Raw genomic sequence first — 23326 nt, forward strand, 5'->3', positions numbered from 1 at the left:
TGCACAATACTTTCTACAGATTTTTTAAAAAAAAAAACATGTTGCAGCACAATCCTATGTATCAACTCAAAAGTAAGTCCTGCTGAGTACAGTAAGGTCTCTATGTATTCAAGTTAGATCTAAACATCATGCCTTTTCAGAAGGCTGCTTATATAAAGGAGCATTTAACTAGTGTGGTATAATTGTCAGTATTCATCTAGGACTCTCAAGACATAGATTCAAATTCCTATTGGTTATGAACTTACTGGATGACTTTGGGCCAGTCCCACTGCCTCAGCCTGACCTTTTTCAGAGGATTATAAAATGAGGAGGAGGATAGCTGTGTGTGCTACCTTGAGTTTATTGGGAGAAAGGAAAGATATACTGTAAATGAAACAAATAGCAGCTGCAGCTTGTTACTGCTGCATGCAATAGATATTGTGCAAAAGACGAAATCGGGACTCCATAATGCAATACTAAAAAATGGGGCCATCCATAAACAAAATTTGAATCTGGCCCTTGGTTCAGCACCAGATTTGGCACAAATATAGCAAACAGTCTGTTCTTGTTCTGTACTAAATTAGGGAATTTTGCACAAACAATTTTTTAATTATGATTTTTTTAAAAAAGCTGCTTTACACCACCCCCCATGCAGACAAAGGTGCCTTTTCGGTCTGTAAAACAGATCAAATACATTTAAAATATCAAATTTGCTTATCTTGTAAGGGAACAGACATTTCCAGGCTCAGGTGCAATAATACTGACTGACAAAAGCCCTTTGATGGAGGAAAAACCTCTGTGTTTCTAGCTTTCTTATAAATTGGTTATCAGCTTGAACATTCTAAACATAAACACTGCTGAAAGATTGACATTATAGAAGGAAAATCTGAACTTCACCTTGCCAATCAGGAACAAACTAAATGACTTGGTGGGGGACGTATTAACTTCTCCCTGGTTAAACAAACATTAAAAGGAGTATTTCTGATGTTAAAATGTTTTTTAAAGATTATTGTTTTTTTAAATAGAGAATAAATATTCAGAAGTTCATTCATTTAAGTTTAAGCTGTGAAATTACTGTTTTTTGCTTTGTGGCTGGGAATGGTCCTATAGAGCTTTGGTACCTATTTCACTCATCTTGTCACTACTGTATATCATTGTTTGGTAATTAAGAAAAAAACATCCAATGATGCTATGTGCTACCAAGTCACTTCTGATGTTATGTAATGTTTCAATGTATTCACTTCTGACATTTATCTAGTTGCAACTTATTAAAGCAAAATTAGAAGAATGTTACAAGAGAACAGAGAGACTCCCTTCTACAAAACGATCTGCTAATAACACTGGAATAAATGACACTGATTCCTGTCTAGTCTTTGTACACCCTAAGAAAAGACACAAAGCTATCTAAGAATCCAATACATATTGTAATTTTAACTACTAGCCCATGACACAATTTGAGTAGGGTATCTTCTCCAAAGTATGACAAAAGTTGGATTTGTTCAAAGCCTGGGTCACTGTGTAAAAAGATAGCACTAATTAAGCCATATAAAGCTCCTTCTAATGAGCACTGGCAATTCAAAGTGCCTCTTCAGAGAACACAGAGAAACCATAAACTGAAGTCTTCAGAGGTAAGGAGCCCAAAGGCCTTGAATATGCTTCCTTGCCAGGTAAACCTATGTTCACTTGGCAAAAGATGGGGAAAGAAATTAAGTAAGCATATGCTCATTATACATGACTGTATTTGTAAAGACAAGACACATACCATTTATATGTGGAAACAAGAGGCTTCTATGCATCCAGCTGATTAACTAAATCCAACAGGCTCCAAAGAATAGGAGCAGCTATTGTCATGGAGCCAAAATTACAATATAAAGTTTGCAATCAAACCATTCCAATTATGTGGTTTACAATTTTGGCACAACCATGCTTAGGTCTATTATTCCAAAAAAGGCAACTGGCATACTTCAAGGGGGAAAGGGAAGAGCTTTAACTCAGTAACAGAGCACAGAAGACCTGTAACAAAAGTTTCAATGTGACTTGTTCTTGTTCCTTGCTTCTTCTAGCCATGTCCTCTTTCAGGATACCTGTTCCAATCTCCCTTCAGTGTATTTCTTCCACTCTAAAAGACACTCAGCATTTTGTAATCAATGAAGATAATCAGTTCTCATTGGCGCACTTCTTATTCTAGTCTTCAGAAACTTTAGTGGTTTTTCTAAAGACTTCTCTGTTTCTGCAAACCCTGAGGTTCTCCTAATCCTGAAACTCCCTTCCTCTAGTTCCGTTTTACTTGTAAAGCAGTCATACCTCAACAGGTGTTTGATGTTGTATAAACAATGGACCTTCGACATGCGTACTTTGCGAGGTATGGACTTCTCCGGCTGCAAGATTTCCAATTGACTTGCAGCCGGAGAATTGACCTACGGACCAGAAGGGGGAGGGGGAAAGTGCCAAATTCAAAATTGGCACTTTCCCCGCCTCCCCCTTCTAGTCCGTAGGCCACCGATCATGCCTCCAGATGCCTTCCAGGGCTTCTCTGCTGCCATGGGAGGCATTTCGGAGGCCCCCCCCCGCTGCTGATCGTGCTTCAGAGGCACTATCGGCAGGGGGGGAACCTCTGAGAGGCCTCCCATGGTGGCAGGGAAGGCCTCTGGAGATTCCCCCTCCCCGACACAGGCTTTCCCAGGGAGGACCGGGCCTACCAGGGGAGGGCTTCCCTTGGTAGGCCCAGTCTACTCCCCAGGAAAGCCTGGGGAGTAGACCGGGCCTACTGGGGGAAGGCTTCCCCCAGTAGGCCCGGTCTACTCCCCAGGCTTTCCTGGGGAGTAGACTGGGCCTACCGGGGGAAGTCCTCCCCCGGTAGGCCTGGTCTACCAGGCTTTCCCGGGCAGTAGACTGGGCCTACCAGGGGAAGCCCTCCCCTGGTAGGCCTGGTCCACCCTGGGAAAGCCTGCATCGGTGGGGGCGGGGGACCTCCGAGAGGCCTCCGGCAGAGGCAACAAAGTCCTCAGAGGCCTCAGGCAGTGGTGATGGTGGCAGCAAGGGACCTCTGAGAGGCCTCCGGCAGTGGCAGGGGACCCCTAGAAGGCTTCGGAAAGCTAAGGTGTCTATTTAAATTTTATGTGAGGGGGTTTCTTGGGCCGGTTATGGATTACAGGGTTTTCAATGCATTCCTATGGGAAATGGACCCTTGACCTACAGACTTTTCAACTTGTTCCAATACAGATTAATTTCGTAGATTGAGGGTCCACTGTATGATCCTTGCATCCCTAAGCAGGGATAGAAAGGACTCTAGTCTGAAACTGGAGTGCCACTGCTGACCATCAGTGTAGATAATAATTCCTCAAAAAACTTCCAGTTTATGAATATGGTATATACAGTACATAGTGCAAATTCACAATTCAAAAAGCCTGGAAATGGCCTGATATTGCTGCACAATATTGACCTTGCACTGCCTTCGGGAGGAAAAGAATGCCAATCTTGACATAGCAAAGGGCAACCTGAATGTTGACAACACCAACAGCAACAGTCAAGATGGTATAGAAATGATACACTTTTGTGCTCACTACCATTCACAAAGTGACAGCATGTAAGGGAAAATCCAAGAAGCTGCCTCCTTTTCATCAGTTAGCCTTTTCTCACATAAACACAAGGCAATTGTGGGGGCAGTAGGAAGAGAAATGCTGTCAGTTTGCAAGATCTGAGCAGAGCTGTTAATGATGGGACAATTTGGAAGTCAGTAACTCTTACAGTCACCACACATCAATGATATGTGGAAACAAGAGGCTTCACAGTTCAGAAGAAGTAGGATGATTTTGGAAACTATGATAGAACCAAATAAGCTGTTGTCCTGTTCTCCATGTAGTTTTTTTCTAAATCTATCTTAGTGCAAGAGCAAGGACGTAAAAAAGGGACAAAAATACTCCAGTTGAAAGTTCTGTGGATACAGAACCTAACCCTTCAATATGAATCTACAGTGGTGGCCCGCATAGCAACGATAATCCATTCCAGGAAAATCGTCGCTATCCGAAATCATCACTATACGGAATGGAAAACCCCATAGGAATGCATTAAACCCCGTTTAATGCATTCCTATGGGGGGAAAACTCACCGCTATGCGGAAATCCTCCATATGGCTGCCATTTTCGCTGCCCTGGTAAACGAGGAAATCGTGCAAAAATGCTGCAGGCGGCCATTCTGTTTACCCGGCAGCCATTTTTGAACCACCAATCAGCTGTTTAAAAAACATCGCAATGCGAAGATCGGTAAGCGAAACGCTTACCGATCATCACAATGCGATTTTCGCCCATTTAAAACGTCGCAATGCGATCACTTTTGCGATCGCAAAATTCACATCGCTATGCAGATTCGTCATAAAACGGGGCGCTCACTATGTGGGGCACCACTATACTTACTGTGTTTCCTTGAAAACAAGACAGGGTCTTACATTAATTTTTGCTCCAAAAAACGCATTAAGGCTTATTTTCAGGGGATGTTTTTTTTTCATGTACAACAATCTACATTTATTCAAAAATAGTCATGTCATCTGGTTGCTGCACAATAATGGAGGGCAGGGTTTCACTTAACTAGGGCTTATTTTTGGGGTAGGGCTTATATTATGAGCATCCTGAAAAATCATACTAGGGCTTATTTTCAGGTTAGGTCTTATTTTGGGGAAAACAGGGTAGTTTCTACTTTCCTCTTTCTCCTCAGTGGAAGGATTGCCTGTTCCTTTCCATGACAAGCTATTTAGCTGGAAGCAAAACTAATAATGAATGAGCATTATGCTAGATTAAGCTGCTTAAACTGGAGATAATGAAAGGCAAAAACATTCTGTTGTTGACTGCATCAGATCTAACCTTCCCTGCAGCAGGAAGGTATCTGCTCCTTTGAGAAGGAGCTAAAAGCTGGTAGGGACGATACCTGGGTTGTGAGGAATGCATTTGACAAATGGCTAGCTGGCTGTCTTTCTATCTCCTTTCTTGCTTCCCTTTCCTCCCCATTGTGGCTGTGACCTGGTCTTAACATGACTGCTAAAGCCCTCCACCTGGCCTGCACTCCACCCCTTCTTCCCTGCAAAGCACAAGGATTTAGCAGAAGTAGTAGTAGAAAGCTCTTGCATAAGGCAGCTACACATTTTTAATAACTGCTCTGAGTTTTTACAGTAGCACCCAGCAACAATCACATGTAATATGCACTGGACAAGCCAAAACATGCCCTCTCTTGAGGAAAATGGCTGATAGAAGGAATTAGAGACACCTAGTGGAAGGAAATGTTACGTATTTTCATCAGCCAAGCGCTCTCTTTAAGTGACAACAGGAGTTAAGTCCCCCCCCCCTTTTGCCCTCTCTGGTCTTCTTACCAGCCACACCTTCCAGAAATCATTAGAGCGCAAAGAACTGGGTGTCCTAGGCCAGCAGCAGTTTTAATCCAAAGCTGCTTCTTTTGTTACTCACCAGCAGGGCACTCATCCAGGACTTTAAGTGCCACCCACAAGAAAAGCAACAGGTTATAATTATATAGTGGCACTTTAAAAGGTGCCATGTGGATTCTGCTGATCAATAAACATTTATCCTGCATATCTCTGCTGGCCATAACCATCCAATGAGTTATTTGTCCTGTATTCCAGTTTTTGAAGTTCGGTGTATAGGCATTGTTCTGATCAAAATCTAAACTTGGACTCTGGATTCTGTTTCCTCATTTGTTTGTTTTTTGGAGGATTTATATATATTTTTCTGTGGCAGTAGGTCCTATTCAGCTTCTTAAACACTTTTTTTTTTGTTATCCAGGGCTAGAGGATTGCAGAAGATGAGCATATGATTGTACTACATTTACTGGGAGAAGACAGAAGAAAGAACAGCTTGGATGTGGCAACAATCCCTCTGTGCCAAAATATTTTGAAGGGCTGTTTTGGACTTAATGAATGGCAAAGCAAAGGTGTGAGTAGGTACAACACACACAACAGAGAAGCATACCCACCCTTTAACCTCTCAGGCAAACTAATATTGCCACGCCTGCTCTACAGAATACAGACTAGAAAGCTATGTTCCAATTTCCAAACACAGCATCAATGAGATTTTGGTCTGACACAGCTTTTCTTTCTCAGTATGCCTAACTAAAAGAAAGAAAAACTGTATCAGATCAAAAGCTCTACAGGCATGTTGTGTGCATGTTTTTCAAAAGATACCCCTTTCCCTTTGAAACAAAAAAGTAAGAAGCTGGAGTTTGTAGAGTGACACTGGAAACCAAGGACAGCATCATCCATACTACCGTATTTTTCACTCCATAAGACGCACTTTCCCCAAAAAAGTGGGGTGAAAAGTGTGTGCATCTTATGGAGCGAATATACTTCTGCAAGGGCTCCCTCCGATATCAGGAGAAAGCCCTTGGGGACCTCCCCGGGGTCGGATTGCGGCGGTGTGGGACCCGAGGAGGTCTCCAACGGCTTCCTCCAAGCCATCGGAGACCTCCTGGAGGTCCTCTGCCACTGCGATCGGACCCCCCGGGAGGTCTCCAAAGGCTTTCCACCAACATCAGAGGGAGCCCTTGCAGACCTCCAAAGGCAAAAAGGCAGGGGAAAAGGACAGGAGATTCAAATTTCCAGCCCTTTCCCTGTGCCTTTTTGCCTTTGGAGGTCTCAAAGGGCTTCCTCCAATGTTGAGGGAGAAAGCCCTTGAAGCCCTCCGAAGGCGCCAATCACTGCCGCAGTGACCCCCAGGGAGATCTCTCAGGGCTTGCTCACCGCCATGGGAGACCTCCCTAGGGGTCCCTGCCACTGTGATCGGCGCTTTCAGAGGTCTCAAAGGGCTTTCCCCCTGACATCGAAGGAAGCCCTTTGATACCTCCGAAGGCAAAATGGCAGGGGGAAAGGACTGGAAATTTGAATTTCCCGCCCTTTCCCCCTGCCTTTTTGCCTTCGGAGGTCTCAAAGGGTTTCCTCCGATGTCAGGGGAAAGCCCTTGGAGACCTCCTGGGGGGGTCAGATTGCGGCGGTGGGGGACCCCCAGGTCTCCAATGGCTTGGAGGAAGCCCTTGGAGACCTCCTGGGGTCCCCTGCCGCCGCGAAGGCAAAAAGGCAGGGGAAAGGACGGGACATTCAAATCTCCTGTCCTTTCCCCTGCCTTTTTGCCTTTGGAGGTCTGCAAGGGCTCCCTCCAATGTGGGGGGAGAGCCTTTGAAGACCTCCTGGGGGGTCCGATCACAGCGGTGGGGGACCACCAGGAAGTCTCCTATGGTTTGGAGGAAGCCATCGGAGACCTCCTGGGGGGTCCCCCACCGCCGCCAAGGCAAAAAGGCAGGGGGAAAGGATGGGAAATTCGAATCCCCCATATTTTTCCCCTGCCTTTTAACCTTCGATGTACCATATTTTTCGCTCCATAATTAGCTGCGTCTTATCCTCAGGTACATCTTATGGAGCAGAAAATGCGGTATGTGGAAGAAAGATAGGGATGAAAATCAACTCGTTTACAACGTGGTGTTGGAGACCTGTACAGATATGAAAGTTAGCCAGAAAGGCAGAAAAGTGGGTGCACACTCAAGCCTCGACTCTCACTAGAGCAAAAAATTAATAACCAGAGCCTATCTTACTATCTTGATCAAACTCCGGGAGGCAGTGGAAGACAGGAGGGCCTGGCTCTGGTCTATGGGGTCACGAAGAGTCTGATACAACTTAACAACTAAAAAACAACATCATCTTACCATGCTCATATAATGGAAATACAGTAATGACCAGAATAGACTATATTGGTGGGAAAAGTGAGGTGGAACAGTAGGAATAGAGGAAACAGTAGGAATAGATGAAGGACAGATCCAGCAGGGCTTTTTTATGTTCTTATGACTAATATGAGATAGGTTGGCTCAATATAGGAAGCCATTGCTGTTAATTTGCAAAATGTGAACAGAACTTATTGGAAAAGGCAATATGGCAAGGAAGGGGGTGTAGCAGGAAGAAAAAACAACCTAACATGAGATGTTGTTGGTTTGCAAAATCTGAACAGAGCTGTTAATGACAGGACACTTTTAAAATATTTTTATATGAGAAATAAACTTTTTTCAATGTCGGTTTGATCAGGAAAGAATTAAGTTCCCCTGAGATTAATTTAATTTGATCTTGTCTGGCAGTGTCAACAGTTCAGATTTTCCTCTCCCCGCCCCCAAGTTTGTGCTGATAAGAAAACCAGAAACTCAGAAGTTTTTTTTTTGTCTCTCAAATGGATTGGCTTTTTTCAAAATTGGGGTTTCCACCCGGAAGGCCGGATTCCTTCCAAATAATAAAAAGAGGCTGGGACCAACCATTCTCTTTCAAGGTAAGCAAGTTTGGTCTTTTCAATGTACAGTGGGGTCTTGACTTGAGAACTCAATCCGTATTGGAAGGCGATTCTCAAGTCAAAAAGTCTGTAAATCAAGTCTCCATTGACCTACAGTGCATTGAAAACTGATTAATCCCGTAACAGGCCGTTTTTGTTCCATTTTGGTCTTTTTCTGGTCTGTAAGTCAAATCTCAGTCTGCAAGTCAAACCTAAATTTTGCGGCCAGAGAAGTCTGTAACTCAAAAAGTCTGTAAGTCAAGCCGTCTGTAAGTCAAGGGTCCACTGTATTTGATCTGCTTTAAATCTGCAGACAAAAAAGGTCACCAATGTCTGCATGGGGCACAATTAAATCAGTTTTAATTTTAAAAAATCATAATTCAAAATAGTTCGGTCAAATGTCTCTAAATCTGGCACAGAGCAAGAGTAGAACATCTGTTACATCTGTGCCAAACTTGGTGCTAATCTAGAGCCCAGTTTTAAAGTTCTAATTTTCTGTTTGGGGTCCGCCTAATTTGTGAGTTGCCTAATGGAATTCTTAATTTGGCTGTTTCACAATATCTATTGCTACACTCTTATACAGAAATAATTAAGACAGCAATGGGTAACCAACAGTAAGAAAAGCATGCTCTGGTTACTTTCCATCCGCCATCATGATTTCCATTGTAGTACAACAAGCCATTGATATATATTCTCCATAAACAAACCCCTTTTATCCTTTCATGTCACCTCAAGTCTGAGCTGTTCAAAATACTACTTTGTATGCAGTGAAGTGCATAATGCAAATTTATGCCCATTTTGATGGGTCTTGCAACACTTATTCTAATTTAGGAATGCAATTTAGGCAATTTAGCAATGCAATCTTAGGCACAGAAGATACCATTATTATAATTACCTAGTCCTTTATAAAATGCATGAGCAGAGTTTAATTGTGGTTTTGTGTGTTTTTTTTAAAGTAGAATACCAGGCCCCATCCACAGTAGCTGAATGAAAAACATACATTTTCAGAAGTATAACTGTAGCAGAAGAAGAATTGCCATATTTGCCAGCGTATAAGACAACTGGGCATATAAGACGACCCCCCAACATTTCCACTCAAAATATAGAGTTTGTTATATATTCGCCGTATAAGACTACCTCCTCTTCCGCACACCTTTCACATAACAAATAAAAGGTGCTATTCATTGTCCCGCCCACCCCTGCATCTCCCTCTGACCAGCACTAGTGCACAAGTGCGCACGTGTGAGCTCTGTGTAGACAAGGGGCGGGGCGGAGCGCCGCTGCTTCCCGTTGAGCAGAACGGGCCGGTCACGTCGAAAAGGCTGGCACCCCTGTCTTGCTGCTGATGCTCGCCGCGGACGCGCTGGATACCGTGAGATACTGGACGGTATGTAGAATGAGGTGGGCAGGCATCGGGAGGCTACTATGGGCAGCTATGTCTATCCCAACTGAAGTGCACCCGGCGTATAAGACGACCCCCCCCACTTGGAGGCATGTTTTCAGGGCAAAAAAGTAATCTTATACGTCAGCAAATACAGTACTTTATGACTGCTAAGATTAAATAAGGGGGAGTCAGAAATCCTTCCCAATGTACTTCAGATCTGTGACAGGTGTGACTATCCTTGCCTTAACATAGTTGCCCTCCATATGCTTCTTAGGATAGAGAGGAGCTGCAGAGAGGACCCTGATCATATACTATAGTAGGACTGAATATATACTTGTCCTTGGGTCACTATTCACTATATGGACATTCTTTATTCTCTAGAACAGAGGCGGTAGATCGTACCAAAGTTCAGTTCTGGACTCCTCCTTACTCAGCTCTCTGCAAGCCAGGTAATGCCAAGAGCTTCTGCATCTCACAGGGTTAGCCTGAAAGCTGGCTCCACTTCTTCATGCACAGAAGAGGAGGTAGTATTGTGGAGTAGGCTGGGAACCCCACAGATAACCACAGGATTTTTAAACTCTGGGAAGGCACACAGGGTATTTTTGCACACCAGGAGGTTGAGGACCCAGGCAGTTCAGTGCACTGCAGTGGATCCCACCCTTGTTCTAAAACGTATATAAAGAAAATAAGAACAGCCTTGCTGGAAAAGACCAAATGCGTATCTCCTTCAGCATCCTGTTTCCCACAGTGGCCAATCAAATGCTTAAGGGAAAAATCTACACCTAGGACCCGAGAGCAACTGCCCTCACACATTGTTGTTCTGCTGCCAACTGGTACTTGGAAGCATGAGCCTCTCTGATCTGGTAGACAGAATATTGCCATCATGACTTAACTGCTTTACACTGGGGTCTTGACTTGCGAACTTAATCCGTATTGGAAGGCAGTTCGCAAGTCAAAAAGTTAGCAGGTCAAAATCTGCATTCCCATAGGAATGCATTGAAAACCATTTGATACGTATCTGCTCTCCATAGGGCGGCGCGGGACCCTGAGGAAGGGAAGGGGTGCCGTCAGTCAGGGCATTGATTACCTCAGGTCCTGGCGGCGGCCCACAGGTCCCGGCGGTGGCGGCGGCCTTGGCAGGAGGAGAAGGGGAGGCACCGGAGAGCATCCGCCCTCGCACGGGGAAGCCGAGCCGCTCCCGCTCACGTGGCCCTCGGCAGCCCCCAAGGAAAGTGGGCAGGGGGCGGATTGGCGGGCAGCCCGGACCTCAGCGCAAGGGCAGGTCGTGCATGGCGTGGAGCCTGCCGGTGCTCTCCCGCGCCCGGGCCCTGCGCCCCGGACGCTCCTCGGCAGCCCCAGCCGGGGCTCCCGCCTCCTTGGTCCCGCGCCAGAACAGAGCTCGGCGGGTGGAGGCACCAGAAGCCGGGAGCCCCCGGGGACTGGGCGGATACTGCAGGGATCCTTCCTCGCCGCTTCTGGGAGGGCAAGGGCCAGCTCCTCCAGGCACCCTTTGCCAGGCAGGATCGCCGCCCTTCCTCGCGTGGGCTGAGCGGCGACCTCCTGCCTCACTCCTGGCTCCTCCCCAGCGACCGGCCGGCCATCCAGCAGGTTGGCCCTCGGAAGAAGGCGGCGGGGAGCAGGAGCGGCGGCGGCAAGTGCAGCCGAGCTCTGTTCCGGCGTGGGAGCAAGGAGGCAGGAGCCCCGGCTGGGGCTGCCGAGGTGCGTCCGGGCTGCCCGCCAACCAGTGGGGTCTTGACTTGCGAATTTCCCGCGTTTTTTTCCCTAAACTTTTTGGTACGTACCTCAAGTCTCCGTCCGCAACTCAAAAAGTTTGCAAGTCAAGCCGTTCGCAAGTCAAGACCCCACTGTATCTTCCCACCAATGAGATGCATCCTCTTGGTTTAAAAACCACATAGGTTTGTCACTATCATCACATGCTCTAACATTTTCAGAGGAACAGTCCTAAAATGTTGGCAACCGTCCAGAAATGTTTGTGCAAGACAGGACTTAACTGTCAGAAGACTCCTCATAGTTGATGCTGTGCTAGCGAATTCCGCAGGTTAACTGCACATGAAGTTCTCCACATGCAGAAAAAAATTAGGAAATGTTCGCGCCTGCTTGAAATACATGTGAGCAAATATAAGCTACAGCTGCCTGACTAACTCTTGCAGATGCTCCTAATGCTGTCTGCTTTATTCAGTGAACGCGCATGCATGAAATCTGTGAAGATTCTGTCATCCAGGTGAGGTTATCTGGAAGTTGACTCACAGCAACTGGAATTCTTTCTTATTAGGTTGAAACGTTTTGCTACTCATCCAAAGTAGCTTCTTCAGTCTGAGGAGAGTTGGTAGGAGATGATGATTGATTGATTGATTGATTGATTGATTGATTGATTGATTGATTGATTGATTTGATTTGATTTGATTTGATTTGTATCCCGCCCATCTGGTCTGGTCATAGAACATACAATATTACAATCAATTAAAACACATACAATAAAAGAACAATAAGGAAAGGGGAAAAGAAGAGAGAGAGAGTTAAATATTGGCAGGAGGGAAGGCCTGAACATATAACCATGTTTTTAATTCTTAATATCCTTAATATAACTTCCATGTTGAGGGAGTGTGGAAATCCCATTTCTGCAGTCCTTCTCCATCCATTGTCATGGGTTGTTAACAGTCCTTAACAGTGGTCCTTCTGGTGGGTGTGGTCCTGATCTTTCTAAGTACAGATGAAAGGGCAGCATGATAAATAAGAGACAGATTTTATCTAAGGCCTCCACCCCTGTTGAATGAGGGATTTTCTATTGTGCACGTGTATGGCCTCCCTGGCCCCTCTCTCAAACCACCTATCTTCTCGGTCCAAAATGAGTACATCTTGTACTTCAACCCAGCAGGACAATGGAATAGTCTGAGGCCGAGAGCCGATGGAAGAACCTGGTCATTCCTTACATGGCAGGTGTGTCGGAAAAGTTCAAGATGACTTTTGGTAAACATCACATACCTGTGCATTTCAAACACACTAAGGGAGAGACTTGTCCACCCAAAAGACCGGACACCAAAACAGGAGCAATATGGTATATGTGGTCCAATGTAAAGAGGAGTGTTCGGAGTTCTACATTGGAGAAACCAAACAGCCACTAAACAGGAGAATGGCTCAGGAGGGGCAATGGCTCAGGACCACAATCAGCAGTGTTCCTTCATTTGAAGGACAAAGGACACTCATTTGATGGCCAAGATGTATTCATTTTGGTCCTAGAAGATAGGTGGCTTGAGAGAGGTGTAAGGGAGGCTATATATGTGCATATAGAAAATCCCTCACTCAACAGGGGTGGAGGCCTTAGATACAATTTGTCTCCTATTTATCATGCTGCCCTTTCATCTGTCCCCAGAAAGATCAGGATCACACATACCACACTATTAATGACTCATGACAATGGGTGGAGTAGGACTGAGAAGTGGGGTTTTCACTCACCCCCATCCTTTGTCTATCTAGTGAGCCTATTCAGACCAGGGGAAAGTGAAACCCATGTGAAGGACATATCAGGGGTCTCCCACCAACTCTCCTCAGACTGAAGAAGCTACTTGGATGAGTAGCAAAACGTTTCAACCTAATAAGAAAGAAGTTCAGTTGCCATGACTCAACTTCTAGGTGCCTGCATGAATAATACCCCCCCCCCAAAAAAAACATTGCTTCTTTCAAGATCCTTACCATACTACTGCTAGCCTTGCTCGTATGCGCTTCCATCTGCTGCCAATATTTTTTTGATTCTTGTACAATGTCTTCATGGGTCATTCCTTAAATGACAGAAGAGACATTTGTTAAGAGTTTCCAACCACCAGTTTTTTAAAAAAATGTTTTTAAAACATATTTTATGGTACAAAAGTTAATTGACCAAGAGATTCAAGCCATTTCATCCAGAGACCCTACTTTAAAGTTTTTGCATATGAAATTACACCCTGCCAACATAATAGCACTTAAATATTCCTTGTTATAGAATAAATGCCCACTACATAGAATATTCACCACAGGAAACATAAATCACTGCAAGACTCATTGGAAACGTGATTAATCCCTTCCGGCCGAAGGGGGGGGGGGGGGGAGAAAAACAATCAAACGTGCAAGACCCATTGGAAATGCACAGAAAACAAACGGAGCATATCGGAAATGCACAGAGAACAAAGGGGGCAGGTCAGAAATGCAAAGAAAACAAAGGAAAAAGCAAGGGAAGCATGCAAGACCCATCGGAAATAGGGAACCCCGCAAAAGCAACCAAATCCCCCAAAACCCATCAGAAATGGGGGGAACCAAAAACCAAACCCCCCCAAGACCCATCGGAAATGGGAAAAAACACTCCAAAAAGTAACAAAAAAAAAACCCAAGACCAATTGGAAATGAGGGGGAAAACACCAAAAAATAAACAAACCCCTCAAGACCAGTCACAGCACAGAAACATAACCCCCCCAGCTTAAAACCACTCTGCAAAAACACCCAGAACAGTTTTTAAAAAGCAGAAAACAGCTCCTTACCTTACAAGGCAGCCTGAAGCCTCCCTGCAAACACACACACACTCTCAGAAGCAGAAGGAGGCAGTCCCAAGCCTCCTCCCATGCACACTCTCTAACTGCTGGGGCAAAAGAGCTACAAAGAAGCAGTCTCGTCGCCACCTACAGTTAGAAATTTGAATTTCCCACCTTTTTCCCCTGCCTTTTTCTGTTCCTAAGTGGAAGCTCCGGTTGCAAGTAGAAACAAAATTTTATGACCAGAGCTGGTCATAACTTGAAATGGTTGTAAGTAGGCACCCCTGTATTTGGAGAGGAGATGACTAGGGAACAATAGATATCTCCAAATAGAGCTGAAAAGCTGCTGACAGTATGAGCTGACAACTGCGTCAGATGCATCAACACCTGACTCAGTATAAAGCAACTTCATCTTTCACAATTTTGTCCTGGCTGCCAACAAAGCATCAAATATTCATGGCATGTGGATATTTCTTGTACAGGAATTAAACATCTGCAGTAACCATCTTACAATGGGTACCAACAACCTTCCAAAAGATATTGGAAGAGACAAGCTGGTACCTAAGAGAGTAGCAAAGCCCCCATCATTATGTGCAATGACTAAAATGGTGCTTAAATGACATGAAATTTAAAAGTGAATTATTTAATGATATAAAGGAAATTCCACCTACATCAAGCTGGCTGGTGAATGGTCAAACTTGCCTTCTCTGAAGCAATTGGTAACAACTTAGTCGCTAAACAAGCAAAATCACACAGAGTCCAAAAGGATTCATGAACCAGTACAGGACTGTTCTTAGGACTGAGGTCAAAACCTTAAACCTTGAACAAGTGACATAAGTCAAGCTGGCTAAGGAACTGTAGTCCAAAAATGAAACTTTTCCAAGTTCTGCTACAAAGCAGGGGGCAGTCCAAACCTTTATGGGTAGAAGCCTCAGAACAGACCTCTGACTCACCCTTTAGCTCACATGCAAACCCTCACAGAGGCATTCTCAGGTATAAGTCATACCTGGTCCAATAAGGATGGAAATGCAGATCAAATAGATATTCTGCTCAATGGTCAAATATGCTACTGGCTCACAGTATAAGGGACATGAAAGGGGCAAATTGCATTATTCATTCTGCTGATCTCTGCAGATGTTGGAGAGGTAGCATAACAGGACTCAACATGTGCAGTCTCTCCTCTTGCTAAGCCAGGTGGTCACATTTAGACATTGGTTTAAAACTTGCTTCTTTAAAAAGTTGAGAATAGTCACACCCAATTCACCATATATGTAGGATTTAATGTGCTACTAAACAATTCTTCTAAACAAACATATATAGGATTGTGCTGTGAGACACAGCCCATTTTATGACTAGTATAACATAAAATGATATTCCCTTTGCTACACTTCCTTAACTGCCAAGAGGAGATTTCCACTCAGTGAAACAAGATTGATATGTTGAACCCTATGGAATGAGTTGGGGGGGGGCAGACATTCCAGCATCTTTTCAAATATCTTTCAAACCTTCTTCCTCTTGCCCATAGGCTGAGGCAACTAACTCACCAGAATACTGCTGGAGCAACCAAACTTTAAGCTCTATGAAACTGTGAGCAAAATGGCAGCTATCTTCACGCAAGCAGCCATAGCGTACTTCATGTCGGCACACGTCAAACTGAAAGTGCTCCTGGAATTGACGGATCTTAGAGTATTTCAAGGAGGTGGAACGAACAATATGAACCAGACACCTGCCAGAAGGAAATGAATATATCATCAGCAGCACCATCATACAAATGTCATGCTATGTATAGCTGGGCTGCAGAACTGTTGTGTTCCAGCTGCTACTCAGCTGCAATTTCCTTGAGACCAGCCACTGGTGAGGCATCTTGGTTATATTCACGCATCAACATCTGGTCAAAGATTTTTCAAGTCCTGACCTTAATACTCAAGTAAGCTCATACAGCTGAAAAAACAATCCTTCAAAAAAGTCACTATTCAGGACTTTAAAGGGGGGAAAACCCTGGCATCCTAAATTGTGCTTGCCAGCAAGAGCTATTCAGCTGATAGGTATCAGGAACAGTTTATGGGGCACTCAACGTAGGGATCCATTCTCATAGACACAAAGGAGGAATCCACTAGAATGGATAAACCCCATCACCATTCAGATCAGGAAACATATATGTACTGGAAGAATTTTCACTGAACTCAAGAGTCCTCGTTCAGCAATCTCTTTTCCTAGCTGCAGTACAGGACAGAAAACTAGAAGGAGAGATGGAGGGCAGTAGATAGGTACTAATTCACCAGAGGAGACTCGGAAGCCTGACAGAGGAAAAGGAGCAACATAACTGCAAATTCTTCCTCTGCACCCAATTTCAGAAGTGGAAAAGTAAGATTTCCTCCAGAGTAAGACAGTGATAGTAGATGAAGAAAGCTTTTTATTCACTAGGAAGATGGTGCCTATTTGGGGAATGCCATCAACATTAAGACTCCACTCCCCTGGGAGTAGCTGCATCCTGCTGAAGAAGTCAGCTCATGTGAGGGATCCCTGGAGATGCAGAGCAGAAGGAAGACAAATTGTGTTCTCCCCAGCAGAATAGTAGGATGCTTTCTTTAGACACCAGGACCTGGATCCCCCTTCACAAGATGGAGTAATAGCTTGATGTGGCACTGTCAATTCTCAGCAGGACATAAGGTTGGTCCCTCAGGAGGTGGGGGAAGAGGTGTTGTAGAGCAAGACTGCCTGCCTGATGGCTTATGAAGGAGACCAGGAGTCGTGAACAATGTGGCCTTAGCAAAGGACTCCTTGCACTGACAGGGCTGCATTTAATGTAACCAGGAGCTCACTCTGAATCACAAAGGGAGGACCTCTGGAAATGCTGACTTTGCAAGCACTCCACCTGAGGGGAAAGTTTCACCTGCTCAGGAAAAGAAACTGGCATAATAAGCACGTAAGTGATGGGGAAGTGAGAGGAAAGAGGAGGCCTTGGTGTAAAATTTGGCCCATGGAACAACACCGACTGTTGAGATTAAATGACCCAGGATGTGTATCAGGGATATGAGAGGAAGGGATTTGGAAAGAGCAGCCCACCCCTACCTTGCTAAAAGAATGGAAGAAATTCTAACTGGGAATAATCTCCTGAGTACTGATTCTAGCACACAGAGGGATGAGGTGTTGAAATGAAGAGAGGTGACTCTGAAGAAACCATGGCCATGTAAGCACTTCAGTGACTGAAAAATATCCCTGTCAACCTTGCCCAGGGAGGGTGCTCCCACAAAGAGGCTGCCCAAATAGGGACAAATATGCAACTGAAGGTTGTTGCCCTGAACAAAACAAGTTCTTTGGTGTAGGCGAAACGGAAGAACTCCCTGACATGGCGGTTATGGGTACATGAAGATATGCCTCTGTGAGATCAGAAGGGCTTCTGAGGCTTAAGAAGGGCTTCTTGGATCATACAGAGGCTCTCTGAAAACATCAGTTGCCCTCTCTCCCTCTGGGCACCAGCAGAAGACGGAGTAAACTTCAGAGAAGCATTCTTCAGGTGGAACTGGCTCAACTGCCCTGAGGGGCAGGAGGCACTGAAGTACCTAAGTCATGAGAACCTGGTTTGGTGGGAATGTGCATTAGAAGAGGGAAGGATTCTATTCCGTGGGAGGCTAGAGAATAATTGAATTAACTTTCAGAAACTCTTTGGAGGACCCACCTCTAAAGGCAAAGCATCCTCCCTGTTTGAGACTTGAGTCCCAAGTGGCACTTTCCTCCATAGGAGGAGCCTTTTCTAGGGAGTGGGGTGACTGAGCTCTGAAAGGAAAACAGCCCATGAAGGCCTGAAGGAGCAAAATCTCTTTAGAGTAGCTTGTAAGCAGGAAAAGGGCTTAGACGAGGAAGTTGTGGCTCCTTCTGTCAGCTGTCTTTGTTCCCAGCTAAAACATTTTAAAAGGTTCTCTCTGTCCAAACAGTTGTAAGCCTTCAAATGTAGCTACCTCCACATTTACCCTAGAGAGGGAATCTGCTTCCCAGTGTCTGACCTATAGGAAATGCAAGGGGTGACAGCTTTGGCTGAGTAGGAGATAGTATCATGGGTGGTATCTGCTATGAACTATGGAACTTTGTAGATGTCAGGTTCTGTGGAGGGACTTGAAATTGAGATGGTATTATAATAGGCTCTCTACACAAAGAAGGGAGGTTTGGGCAAACAGTTAACGCTGCACTGCTTGAGGCTTATGACAGTGGTTCTGTTTTTATCCCTCTAATTCTTTACCTGTTGTTTTTTGCATCATTATTGTTTGATTACGCTATCTGTTAACCACTCAGAATAGTGCCTGGCACTAATGGGGCATTGACAGAGACTGAGAGCTGCTATCATGAAAACGCCAGGGCTGAGAAGGTCTAATGCTGGCATTTATCAGAGGCCCATGAAGCTTCAAGCTCCTTGCCCAGCTGATGTGAAGCAAAGACAAGGCAGAGATGAGTTTTCCAGTCTTCATGCAGGCCTTTGCTCTGTCAGTTTTGGCAGGCATTGTCTCATCACTTCTGCCAGATCTGGCAACCAGTCAAAGCCATCTGAAAGTAATGGAGGAAGAATAAGAGCAAGAAAAAGAGGGTTCTTCCTTCCTTTTACAGAACAGATGACAACTACCAGAAAAACTGTTAAGGAAATAGAACTAGAGGAAAGGCAAAAGGAAGTAAGAACTGGATGAAATTGGATGGCGAAAATGGAGAGGAAGACAGACAGAGCTGGAGAGGAGGCACTGACCTGGTTGGAAGCAGGAACCAAGACTCTAATAGGACTCCAGATCCAATGAAAACTTTCAGTGTCACATGTTTCCTGACTCCTGATATGGATGGTGATAAGATTAACCAATTCTAGTGGATTACTCCTTGCACTGCCAAAAGAATGGGTCTTTCTTAGAACATACTATTGATCTAAAACATGCCCACTTACTTATTATCATAAAAGCTGTGTTTTGCAGCTAAATTTGAACACACTGCTGGAGAGTCCTTGGTCCCTTTGCTGATTATCCGGGGTTTGCTGTCAAAGCAGATCTGCAAATGCACATACAGAAATGGAATTCACATTCTTAGGTCTCTTTGAGTTATTACTGAAAAGCAATAATTACTATAAGCAATTTCAATACAATACAATACAACACAACCTTTCCTTCCATACACCTCAATCCTTCTTGTGCCCACCTTGTGAACAGAGGTCATTAAAAAGATGAGGTACTAAGCCAAAGAAGCTGCAATTTGCCCAAGGTCTCTCATCAAGTCAATGAGCCTTGTCCTCCCAGGATCAAGGACTTCAAACACTCTATTCACTAGAATACAATGATTCTCTGCACAGTCAGTAGGAGAGAACAAGAAGCTTATCCTAATTATATGCCAATGAACAAATGAAAGACAGTGATGTTTTGTATTCTGTGTTCCTCAGCTTTATTGGCCATTTTCAGAGGCAAGGCCATCACTGGCTACAGAAGTATGTGAAACCGGCTGCAACAAACAAGCAGACTCCAGAATGCAACCCAAAATGGGAGAGAAAAATTAATTTTTTGCATTATCCTCCAAAAGCAGAAGTGCCTAAAGCTGGCAACGGACAGTATTCTAGAGAAAGCAGCCCAATGGTTTCTAGTGGGCTGTTTGAACAGAAAAAGAGTAATGCAATGGAAGGACATCTTCCGCACTTTCTATATCATACCTCACAGAGAAACGTGAATATGCCCTGGTGTTCCTTCAAGATTTTTGTAATTGTCAGGCTGCCTCGTTTGACCCCAGCCAGTGGGTCAAAGAGAAGGTCACGATTAAGGGTCCCCTTCCGCTCCTCTGTCCACACGTCGATCTCCTCCTGGTGGTACGCGAAGGTGCAGTTATCCCCGTACTTACAGTCCTGCTTGTTAAGCATATCTACAAAGCAACAAACATCACACCACCACACAAAGCGTGGAGGCTGGGATCAGAACCAAGCTCTCTTGCTACCCTTATTCTGTTTCCTTCTTTCCCCACAACCCCAAGCTTCATAAACAGTTAAAAAGAATCAACAGAGCTTATGATGCCATGTCTTGATGTAACCTTTCTTGCTAATAACATGCCCCTGATCATCTTTATTCAGGCTTTGTTGACAAAGCAAGACTGGATCCAAGAGAAGTAGGCTCAACTCTTAACAGTACGCAAAGTGAAGTGCTTGCCTTAAGCCTATGAGTTTGAGATGACAATGAAAAATTTTCCAAATAGTTTTACTTGATTTATTTTTATTCCCAGATATGGAGAGATGAATTTGCAAGATTTTGTACCTCAAGGGCCAAAACTACTTCACTGGCTTGGGTAATATGCAAGATAAGTGGGTAGCGGGACTATTTCCTGTTAGTTTCAGGCAGCACAATGTCATGGGCGGGACCTAACAGGGCAGGGGGAGCAGAAAAGCTTGTTACAAAAGACAGTGGCACAGTATACTCCATACAGATATGTCCCTTTCAAATATTACAGAATTAAAACTTTACCATGAGAAGCAGATGAAGAGACTGCATTTACACAGTGGAACATGGAGTATTTCCACCACCAGAGATGGAAGGACACATATGTATATCACTACAGTGGTGCCTCGCAAGACGGGCACCCCGTTTAACAACGAAACCGCATTACGACAAACTTTTTGCGATCGCAAAAGCGATTGCTTTACGATGGTTTCAATGGGGGAATTTCGCTTTGTGATGATCGGTTCCCTGCTTCAGAAACCGATTCTTGCAAAACGACGATTTTAAAACAGCTGATCGGCAGTTTCAAAATGGCCGCCGGGTTAAAAAAAATGACTCCCCGCTCTATTCTGGGATGGATTCCTCGCTGCACAGCCAGTGAAAATGGCCGCCCTATGGAGGATCTTCGCTGGACGGTGAGTTTCAAGCCCCTAGGAACGCATTAATCAGGTTTTAATGCGTTTCTATGGGCTTTTTAATTTCGCATTACGTTTTCCTTCTACAGCGATTTCGCTGGAACGAATTAACGTCGTAATGCGAGGCACCACTGTATTTACTGGCTAGTATCCTATTTGTCCCCTCTGCATGCACAACAACCTGTCACATGCATGCTTGGTCTTCTTCAGAACTGCCACTTACCTGCTTCTCCACAAGCCATGTAGACAAGGCATGGCTTCAGGGGTCCTTGGTGACAAAGCATTGCATGAGAGTCTCCCCTGGACCCCAAAAAATCACCTTAGCCAGGCCTCCCATAATGCCTCAGACCCAAGGACTGCTGAAGCCAAGCATTATCCACAGAGCTGGCTGACAAACACCTGTGCTACCATTCAAGGAAATATGACATTCCTGCTACCCTCCCTTTCTTCTTCATCTTTTTACTCCCTCCCACCCAACACTCTTTCCTCTAGCTACATACTGCATGGAAAGGTCATAACTGACAAACACTGTTTTGGGGGAAATCTTGAAAGACACCCTCAGTTCATTTCTAATTGAAATATTCCTCATGATTTTTGAAAAAACCATGCTTACTTAGAACACTGGTTAAAAGCAAGTGGCTTAACAAAATAACAGAATGCCTATAAGCAGTCTTACAGCACTCTCTGTCTTTTATCCTGACACTGCAAATCTTTTTAAAATGCCACTCCCAACATACCCCTGTCTGGACACAACACTCTAAGTCATAAGACCTTCTCATGACTCCCATAACACTTCAAACTATGAAGGTATGTTACCAGGCCTCTTCAGTGGCAACACCCAAATAAACAGGACTCTCTTCCAGGTTCACCCGCTGCCTACTCTGATGCAAATACAAAACCAAATAAATACTTTGTTTTTCCAAGAATTTTAGCAGAACTCATCCAGTTTATCCTGACCAGCCATGTTTATGTTTATCTTATCAATTTTACTGCTTTTAGTGTATTTCCATACATTTTTATTTATTTTGGAATTTAATTAATTCACCTCAGGAATTTGATTGAAGGATGGTACATAAATCCTTACAAATATTAACCGGGGGGGAAGGGAAATCAAACCAGTGTTGTGCTGCTGCTACCAAAGTGATGGAATTTTCTTCTTTCCCTTCCAGAGGGCAGCCCTTAGCACCAACCAAGAAGTGGCTCCAGAGGGACTTTTAGATTTCTAGAACAGATGTTCATGGGGTATGGTGAAGGAGGAACTGGCAGTAACAGATCAAATCAACTGACACATTCTACTGGATCATTGTAATAAAGAAGAGGGTTGTTTCAAAACCATGGGTTGGTGCTAGATAACACATCCCACCTCGTGCTAAATCTTGCTCCCTCAAACAGTACCCACTCCATTCCATCTTTGTCCTCTTTCAACTCACCTTTACACAGATAATAAGATCCCACAAAATTGGTCTTGGTTGGCCGTGGCCGGATCCTCTTCCAGGTTTTATCTTCTGAGTTGCGGCGCCTGCCCAGGAGTATGTCCCGCTTGCACTTGTGTTCCAGGCCTTCTCGATAAGTATAATCACCAGCCTTGGGACCTACAAAGGGAAGGAAAAGATTAAAAAGAGCCCACTTTGCCAAAAGGTTTTGGACTGCATCACTATGAGCAGATAACCTGTTTTGGGATAGCAGAGGTGACAGGCTTGTTTGAAGATGTGAGTGGACGCCAATGGATTCTTCACAAGCAGGGTCGTAATGGGCATCGATGACTGCGGTTGAGACATGAGCAATTCTACTACTTTGGGGACTCCTGTGTAACTTGGCCCGCTATGGTTCGCCTAAAAAGAGAAAAAATAATAACATCCTTTAATGTTCAACAACAGCCGCATGCCCCCTGCCCCCAAGAATGTTCAGTTCCCAAATGAATAAAATGGGAGAAGGCAGTTGTGTCAGTCTTAGTGCCTAAAATTTAGTGGTGGTGGTGGGGACAACCTTCCAATGTCAAAGACCACGTTCTCTAAGAGGTAAACTGTCAGATGCCATAAGCTGGTAGCATTTAGGGCTTGAGGCAACTATGGATGGAGCCAGCGCTAATAGGAAGATCTGATTAGGATCTGATAGATTGGTCTTGTGGAGGCCTGAACAGATCTCTTACAAATAGATTTTAAAATTAGCTTGAGGGCCACATAAGACTAGATTGAGCTGCAAGTTGCGAATCTCCTGCCTAAAAGAACTCTCAGCTAGTTTAGCCATTAAATTAACTCAATTTACATCTCTACCAACAGCA

General features: G+C 44.5%; 1 protein-coding gene across 2 annotated transcripts in view; it reads right to left on the reverse strand.

Moving 5' to 3' along the window:
- The window catches only part of ZC3H7B (zinc finger CCCH-type containing 7B), a 69182-nt gene that overhangs the window by 17520 nt on the left and 28336 nt on the right, over positions 1–23326 (reverse strand). For both annotated transcript variants that reach the window (XM_020787862.3, XM_020787860.3), the window contains exons 12-17: positions 22715–22877; positions 22476–22637; positions 19858–20063; positions 19108–19208; positions 15731–15912; positions 13378–13463 (exon numbers count right to left, since the gene is read on the reverse strand). In XM_020787862.3, coding sequence (XP_020643521.2) covers positions 13378–13463; positions 15731–15912; positions 19108–19208; positions 19858–20063; positions 22476–22637; positions 22715–22877 — 900 coding nt within the window. The remainder of the gene's footprint in view (positions 1–13377; positions 13464–15730; positions 15913–19107; positions 19209–19857; positions 20064–22475; positions 22638–22714; positions 22878–23326) is intronic.

This window comes from Pogona vitticeps, chromosome 5, assembly GCF_051106095.1.
Source record: "Pogona vitticeps strain Pit_001003342236 chromosome 5, PviZW2.1, whole genome shotgun sequence".
NCBI lineage: Eukaryota > Metazoa > Chordata > Lepidosauria > Squamata > Agamidae > Pogona > Pogona vitticeps.